General features: G+C 36.1%; 1 protein-coding gene across 1 annotated transcript; it reads right to left on the bottom strand.

Moving 5' to 3' along the window:
• Window positions 1-1,130: 1,130 nt before the first annotated feature.
• LOC117419448 (uncharacterized) lies at window positions 1,131-7,966 on the bottom strand. Its single transcript, XM_058986500.1, has 8 exons — window positions 7,950-7,966; window positions 7,227-7,451; window positions 5,184-5,281; window positions 3,979-4,073; window positions 2,897-3,112; window positions 2,216-2,352; window positions 1,976-2,052; window positions 1,131-1,684 (listed from the first exon to the last, which is right to left on the bottom strand). Exons 1-8 carry the CDS (start codon window positions 7,964-7,966, stop codon window positions 1,569-1,571), a joined length of 981 nt encoding a protein of 326 aa, XP_058842483.1. The 3' UTR covers window positions 1,131-1,568.
• Between the last annotated feature and the right edge of the window lie 1,279 nt (window positions 7,967-9,245).

Genomic DNA, 9,245 nt, shown 5'->3' with positions numbered 1-9,245 from the left:
CATAAATCCGATCTACCATTTTCGCCAAGTTATAGTAGCTTAGAACTTTGTACAGGTATCAAATACGGTCAATATTCATACTAACTATAGATAGGAAAGCATGTATGGTCGATCCAAAACCGGTGTATCATGAAAAAGTGCACCGTGAAATAGTACACCCCCTCTGATTAGTCTTTAACTCGGAGACGTATCGCAAAGCATCACCTGACAGCATATAAGGGGGGTGGAGAATTGTAATCAGTTCCTTCGCATTGGTTTTTAGTGAGTAAAGAGCCAGAAGGACGGTACACCAATTTAAAGTGAAATCGTGAGTGTTGTGTTTTTGTTTGTTTGTAATTGTCTTGTCTTGACGTTACCAGACAGTTAACACAGTTCCGGAGCTGTCGCCAGGGGCCAGCACGAAACCGGCCCGTATAAACCTGTATCATCACCCACCACGAGCACTGCATGCACCCAGGACTGGTGACCGTGTTAGTACATTGTGGGACGGATATTCGTGTTTATTATTTGGGCCTTTTATACTCCGTGCACTGCACATTATTGTGTATTGCCGGGGATTATTATTTGGTCACCAGACCTGGATAAAAATAAAAACTGTTTCCAAACCGGTTTATAAATCTCTGTGTTTCATTAACGCACTGCATCACCCCTGCATCTGCACGTACCGCTTACCACAGCATGTAAAAAATGCCTACTAAACACACCAAAACGAAACTGTAGCTGCAAAGTTTTTCACCAGTCTAAAGTTTCTTGCAAAATATTATTCGTTCAACAAAAAAGACTTCAAAGTTCCCCTATAATATACTTACGTACAAATAAAAATTACTCGTACTCCTGTTGACATTAATTGCATTTTTCATTTTATAAACATAATATACATTTAGAGAAAAATATTTGAAAAGTATATGAATTTCACTAGGGTTAAAAAGCTATTTTCAATTAAAAGGTGTTAAGGCATTGTGAATAGGGCCCATTATTTCTTCTGTTAAAATGGTTCTGTAAACAAGGTTTTTGGACAATAATGTGGGATCAAGTTAGCATACAACGAACTGGCATCCTTTGCTGAAAAATAAAGCAGATATCTGCACTCCATTCCCTAACAAAGTTCATAAAAATAATACAAAGGCAAGCAGAAACCAATAGAATTTTAATATTTGTGCAGCGATAAAGAGATTCACATATTAAAATGAGAGCTAAGGCAGATCAACAGTCCATTGAGGCACATTTCCACATTTAAAGGTGCCCTGTCCTGGTGCAGCTACTGTGGGTGTGGTCTCTATGAGAGCAGACATTATTATTATTATTATTATTATTTATTTCTTAGCAGACGCCCTTATCCAGGGCGACTTACAATCGTAAGCAAAAACATTTCAAGCGTTACAATACAAGTAATACAATAAGAGCAAGAAATACAATAACTTTTGTTCAAGTAAAGTACAAGTTTGACAAACCACAATTCAATAATACAGCAGGTAATAGTGATAGTTACATCAGGATATGATTAAATAGTGATAGTTACATCAGGATGTGATTAAACACAAAGTACTACAGGTTAAAAACTTGGCAGATTACAGTATTCTGAAGTACAGGATTAAATGCAGTAAAACAGGGGCTGATAAGTTGTTCCTGCTGGTGCGGCCAGGATTTTCCTCACCGGATATGGAAGAAGGTTCTTTCTCTTGACCTGAAGAAGAAGCCATAATATTCTATATTCACAATCAATTGCATTCTTCTTCAGAACTGATATGGAATCTTGCAATGCAGTCATTTTATTCAATACTACAACCAGCAACAATAATAAGGATGGCTGCTGTTCAAGCACTGACCATATGAGCACTCCGTATAAGTCTTTCCATTACAGCTGTACAGCTTGTATTTCTAGTTAAAGCTATAGCCACACCCTGACATTTTCAAACTTTTATAATAATAATAATAATAATAATAATAATAATAATAATAATAATAATCCCAGAACCTTTAGGGGTGTCCTTTGAAGAAGTACTCTGTCCAGACAGTAGCCTGATTCTCTTCACCGAATAATGGTCTGAAAACCTGGAAGTGTGTTAAAATGAATTGAATACTTTCACTGCACTTTATTTTTTTACACTGTAGAACCACAACTGCAACAGAAACAGGGAAGTTAAACTTGCGGTCTGAATACAATCAGCTGGTTATCCTCTTTTAAAGTTAACCTCTGCCCTTAAATATTTGTTACCTGTTTGTCTGTTTCCTATCAGCTTTGCTCAATCCCTGCTCCTTCAGATTGACAGAGTTTCTCGCTATCCTGGATAGTTGAGTTTTGTGGTGGTTAGGAGGTGGTAACCCGTGAGGTTTGCGAAAAGGCTCTTCAGCCTGTGAAGATACCAATATTATAATTGTTATTTGCTAAATCCTTTCATGCTAAATTGTTTCAAAGAGTAATTATTTTCTAGCAGCTGCTCAATGCATGAAGTTCTTATAATCACTAATTACAGAATATAAGACTTCCTCACATAGATTGTTTCACTTGCATGCATACAGTGTGCAGTATAGTAAGTCATGAAAATAAGGACCATAAATGACTATTCACACTTCACTGCAATATTAAACAGTTGTGAAAAACACCACTGCAACTATATTCAAACAGAATATTATAGATTATATAATATAACTAAAGAGAATGGTAGAAATGATCCCAGTCATTTATAAAGTTCAGCTTTAAGCTGAAGACAAAAACATTTGCAGTTAAGCCCTCAGCATTAGACCTATTCTTAAAGAATCGGATACATGTAATACCCTTACATTTCAGAATTAATTTAAACAATCTAAAATCTCCTAATAAGAAAACTAAAATCTTAATTTATCACTGTTTCAGAACAATGGGTTTTCTTCCAAAAGTGAAGTAAATATACAGTACCTTGTTCGAGGAACCTGGGGTAAGATATTTCATTGGACCACTCTTCCCTTCCAAGTCATTAAGTCCCAGAAGTGGATTATTGGCAATAATCAGTGAAGTTTTATCTTGGTTTGATTGTGATGCTCTTTGCATTAATGCTAGATGGCTTCGATAGCGGGCCATCTGCCCTTGAAACCTCTGATACTTAGTGGTGGGTAGATTCTCAAATTTGGACATCTAATGCAAAGGAAACATGTCCAACTCAATCCAATCTTGAATGCCAATCTATATGGTAGGTTTGTAAGAATTATAAAAATCACAATGTTATCTCAATAAAAATAATAATAATAAAAACAAATTTAAAAAAAATTACATTTATATATATATATATATATATATATATATATATGTTTCAGTTGCAGCATATGATAAAGTAAGCTCTTTGGATTTGCAGCAACGTTTGAATGAATGACATTGCTTTAGTGTTTTATTGTAGGCCCCTAGAAGAATATACCAAGTGTGCATGGCGGTCACTAGCTATGAGGATAAGAGGTTCTGTCTTTGGTTGTTTTTTTGCATCATCAATGCTGATGCTCTTGTTAAAATTCGGGTAAAGTACAAAAGACTCCTCAATTTTCTGTTGGTTTGCTGTGTAGCAGATTTGGAGGTTGAATAGTAAATAACAAGCAGTCATATAAATGCTGCAGCTAGAGCTTGAAACCTAAGTTTGACCTCGGAAGAATGTCAGCTGTAGTTACAACACTGCAAGTATACATACTTCATCTGAGGTAAAAAAAAAAAAAAAACAGGCTATGAAAAATCTTTCTTTCTCATCAGGATGCCTCTAACGTAGGTGTCATATGCAATCTAAAGAGAAACACAAATATCGACTGTAGTTATGAATAATGATTTACATCAGTTGTAACGACTTCTGACCCACTTCTGGCTCTAAAGGGAGGTCCCAACCAGACCACGTTCTAACCAGGACCAGGTTTTCAAATGCATTGTATTTTATTATTATAAGCATAACATTAGACCAGGCAGAGGACTTAAATCATCCAAGTTCTTAGTGTCCTTTAAATCAGCTAACTATAGTGTGTTACCTGTAATGCCTGAGGAATTGTGGAGTCCAGTTGTATCTGTTTGGATTTGAAATTGTCTCTCAGAATTTTCCAGATGTCTTCACAGTCCACAAAACCTGTTTAAAAAAATCTGTCTAAGTAACAGAAATGTCCCTGCTAAGAATATAAATAACACATGACTTATTTCAGAAGCACGAAAATGCAGGCTAACAGCATGTGAAACAGGTACAGATTTATCAAAATCAGACAAGTGGTTCTCGAACCTCCACATAAAGAATTCAATAGCTCGGCCAATTAGGTGTCAATGTAATATGTGGACTAGCATGTCAAAGTTTAAACTAAGAGAAATAAATACTTTTTAAAGGACAAGACAACAAAGCAGTGATGTTGTCAATGCATCGTAATGCTATTTCATTACCCATATAGCAACATGATTAATTGCCATTGTTTGGTAAATGTATCCATGGAGATGACATAAGGTCAAAAAAAGACTCTAAATAGTAAAAGTGCTGTATCATGTATTATATGGTTAATTGTGTAAAACGTAGTTAAATGAACATTAGCTAAACTGAATGGCTTGATATAAAAGGTTAACTGTAATCCACAGTTCTCATGCCTAACAGCAACAGTGGATTTTTTTCAAATGAAATAAAATATTTATGGTCCTTCTTTTTGTGTGTGCTGTTTTTCACATGATTCTCAAATGATTTACCGGCCTGTTCTTATGAAACAATTTAAATAAAATTTAAATAACTGCTCACAATTTTTTTTTTTTCTCAAAATCTTTGTTTCTTCCTGAAGCAAAACAGAAGCAATTACTGTCATGTTTAAAAAAAGGCACAGGACTCGGAATAAACCAGAAAATCGTATTCAGCAAAATAAAACCAAAACATTATAGACTATTAATATCAAAAATGGCATTTGTTTCAAAATAAACATGTGAAATTCATCAAACCATGCTTTAGAAAACATTAAAGATGATACACCACACTCAAACAAAGCACTAACAGCCACAAGTCTGTATAATACAGTAACTAACAATTCTATTTGGAATCTTCCACTTTGTCATTTTATTCAAGCAGATTGCATGCTACATTTTATGGATTGACTGAACATATTCTCTCGGCTTTCATTGGTTAAACGGCTCTGGCAAACTAAAGAATCTGACAATGAAAAAACAGAAGTTAAAAAGGTTCACTCTATATAACTTCCTTGGTATCTCTCACCTTTTGTTTTATTTAACACACATTTGGCTCTTGGTGAAACAGTTTTCTCCTCAATAGTTGGGTGAAGAAAATCTTCGGCTGTTTCTTTTCCTAAAAAGCTATTAAATAAAGTCTATAAATGATCTTGAAAAGCACACAGTAGTACAATTCTGTACAGTACAGTTCCTTCATTTTTGGATCTGGGAAGTAAATGCTGTCCCATATAGCCTAGTTGACAATTAGATAAAATTACAGTTTTCAAGTAAATGTAACATTTTAGGAATATCATTAAATCTCACACCTAGTAATGTAACACTTTTATAATAGGAAATTACAAATATAAATTTTAATATCTATTTCACATGTTGCTGGCCTACTTTTTAATAATAAAAATAGCAATTTCTTGCTCTTACCTTTTAGACATAAGGTAACAGGTTTTGGGTATTTTAGAGAACAGTGTTGTAACCAGGTAAAAGGAATGTTTCATGAGGAGGATTCCAAACTTTTTTTTTTTATGACATCACATTATTGTAATCCTCAGTGTTCAGGTACAATTCCATTGCTTTAATAACTGTGTTTTCATTATTACTATATTATCTTTTATTTGTTTTATTCAATCTTTTCAATAAAGCATTCAGCAAAAACAAGTATAAAGTACCAAATAGAGTTAAAAATCAATTGATAATAATTAATTCAAATGTTTAATTATATAGTACAATATTAGGCTAGGAAGGATTTTATTCTTTACCAAAATGGATGGAAATCGTAATACAATCTTGAATTATTTCCTTAAAGTGTTCTTGTGACAGTGGCGCTGTGCTCACTTACTCCTGATACCTTTCACCAAGATGGAACAAACCATAGTCCAGTGGACTCAACTCTGACCCTCGAGATCTATTCCAGTCTTGGTCTTTATTCCAACCAGTTCCTAAATTAGTTAATTGCCTCTTAACTGCTTCAATCAACTACATTAGGATATGACTGTAAAAACCTGGACTGGATTGGATCTCGAGGGCCAGAGTTGAGCACCACTTCCTATGGTGCGGTTGCGTTGAAGGTGAACCACACAAATGCTTCAGTACTCTACTTAAGGAATACAGCCATTGTTAGGAGCGAGCACTGCATAACTAGTGACAGGTATATCACTGATTCAGTAGGTGGGTAGGAGTATATAAGGGGAACATGTGGGATATGGGGTTGGTAAGCCTGGGGATGAGGAGTGACGGTTCCAGCTCTGTACCGCATGTGATCACGGTTTTGAACTCTAATTGTTTTGTTGGTTATAAAGTACAGTACAGTAATACAAGTGAATATCTTGTTGGAGAAACAGAGACGTGGACGGAGAAGAGCAGGGGGACTATTTAAGATGCTGGAACTTGCTGCCTCACAGAAACCCTGGATTAATGGATTGGGGGCTTTAAAGGGATCATCCTTAACCTGGTGATTTCGAACTTTATTATAAAAATAAAACACTGTTGAACTTGAACGTTATCAGACTTGTGTGACTTTTTTCTGCAAACGCTCTTTACAACACCCTTGGACCTTCCACAGTTCTAAATCTATATGTTAAACTGTAAACAAATATCTGCTCACCTCTAAAAGATTTTTGAAGCGATTATAGATCAAAATAAAATTAATCTACGGCACAGTCTTGTCATAGACTTGTTTTGTTTATTATTCTTTAAAACATTGACCGCACTAACATTTCACTCAGCTGACCTTTGTCAGAGTTATCCATTGTAAGTATTACAAATCAATAATGGTCCTTTTGAAGATAATGTGATTTTTCATAGCCTACAATGCCATCTAGTGGAAGAATGTTATGATTGCACTAGTATTCAAAATAAACTCCCTTGTAAATTGATTTTTTTTAAAATGTATTTTTAAAACGCCTTTTCATCTCTGTTGAAAAAACGCGACACAAACTTTATCCACAATATATAAATGTACAGATCAGTCAAAAATCCAATTTTATATTTTCACATTTAAACAAAATCTGTGAAAAACTGAGAAATTTAATAAAAATTCCTCGCATAACATTCTGCCCAGAAAATCTGTAGATACCTGTAAAGAGTCTGAATGTACAGTGGTATCTCTTCCTTAGACTCTGTGTCAGACAGAATCGCACACTCACTTCCCAGGCCTTCGTCCTCTTCAGGCTCATAGATGGGTTCCAGTTCTGTGCCAGTTACAGGAGGAGAGAAGGCTGGTGCTGCTGCAGCTGCTTCTCTTCTTCTTACCCAAAGACTTCCCTTCTGATCTCCTGGTTCAGAGTTCTCCTGGAAGCTCCTACAAAAAACGAATGATGCATTACCCTTATAAATGTTTACTATGGTGAAGAAGTCGATAAATGCATAGTGACCGCATTATAGAGCACAGAAATTGTAAGAAGATATAGGATACAAAGATAGAATAGGTGGCAATCTAATTTATTTGGCAGCAAGGATACGCACAATATCTAATCAAAACAGGCATGTATGACAGATGGATTAAGTTCCAGATCTGTGTCTGGCATTCAACACAATATGATATTAACAAACTTTTAAAATGTAATTTTTACATTTTGGGTTAACTTCTTGCTTTATTCTTTATTGAAATAGCTGGGCTACTACATTTGCACTCCTGTGAAAGGATAGCCGCAGGTGGTCAAGGCTGGAGGAAGACTCAGAGACTGCAGTTTAAGCACGTATTTATTTAAAGCAAACAAAACCCAAACAGGCACAAAAATAAAAAGTTAAACAAAAACAGTCTTGCAAAACACAATCATAAAACAAAAACAACTCTCACCCAAGCTGTGCTATCATGGTGCACAGGTGAGGAACATAAACCTCTCTCTCTCTCTCTCTCTCTCTCTCTCTCACACACACACACACACACTCTCTCTCTCTCTCTCTCTCTCTCTCTCTCTCTCTCACACACACACACACACACTCTCTCTCTCTCTCTCTCACACACACACACACACACTCTCTCTCTCTCTCTCTCTCTCACACACACACACTCTCTCTCTCTCTCTCTCTCTCTCTCTCTCACACACACACACACTCTCTCTCTCTCTCTCTCTCACACACACACACACTCTCTCTCTCTCTCTCTCTCTCTCTCTCTCTCTCTCTCTCTCTCTCTCTCTCTCTCTCACACACACACGTTCTCACATGTATTTGGTAGGGATAGGAATTATCCCTATCCCTGCCAACCACCACCACAAAACACACCCAATATACACCATAAACACACAAGGACAAAAACCCACACAACAAACCCCAATATTTACAAAAACAAACAAACAATAATTTATTTACACGTGCAGGGCTCTGTCCTGCCACTACTCCACAAAAATGAAAACTTAAGCCGATTCTCAGTAGCAAGGAGACTGATCTCAGCAATGTTGTGAGAAGCTAACACAGACTTTTGTTACAGCTCATTATAGTGGTGACGCACTTACGCAGTAAACAAATAGTCAGCTCATGTCGGGACTTATCCCTCAACAAAAGATACAAATCAACTCAGCTGGACTATGAACTGAAGAACAAGAGAAAAGGTTATGCGTGGGTGGCTCACGGCTCAAACGACAAGTGAACATTTAATTGATACTACTATTGACGTTCAAGTAGCAGTCAAATTGTGATTTTATCCAACTAGTGGCTTTAGGTGAATTTATCCTGTGTATGTGGGTGTTTTTTCATTAGCAATGGAGTGCGCATGGGCAAAACATACCATACCATTTAGCATATATGGCATGAACGTTTGGTCCTTGGTCTCTAGTTAAGCAATTCTAAGTTTAAAATGCACTCTAATGCAGTGGCTGGCTTTTACGGCAGATCACCAGAGCTGCACACCTGAAATTTTTTTAGCATATGCCTTATCCAGTAGGACTCAAACACTGATCACTATACAGTTGATATAATATGCATGTGCCAGATGAGCGGTTGTCTTCAAAACAAACATCATTATAAATTAAGTGTGTTATTATATTGACACACTGGGTACTTTTTTATGAATACTGATTTGACAGGAATATAGCTGCCTGCATGTGCCTAGACTTGTCTTTGATGTAGCACTGTAAGCAGTGGTTAAAGCCCC

The sequence above is a fragment of the Acipenser ruthenus genome, chromosome 14, assembly GCF_902713425.1.
Source record: "Acipenser ruthenus chromosome 14, fAciRut3.2 maternal haplotype, whole genome shotgun sequence".
NCBI classification, from domain to species: Eukaryota; Metazoa; Chordata; class Actinopteri; order Acipenseriformes; family Acipenseridae; genus Acipenser; species Acipenser ruthenus.
This window is presented reverse-complemented; position numbering and strand designations above follow the sequence as displayed.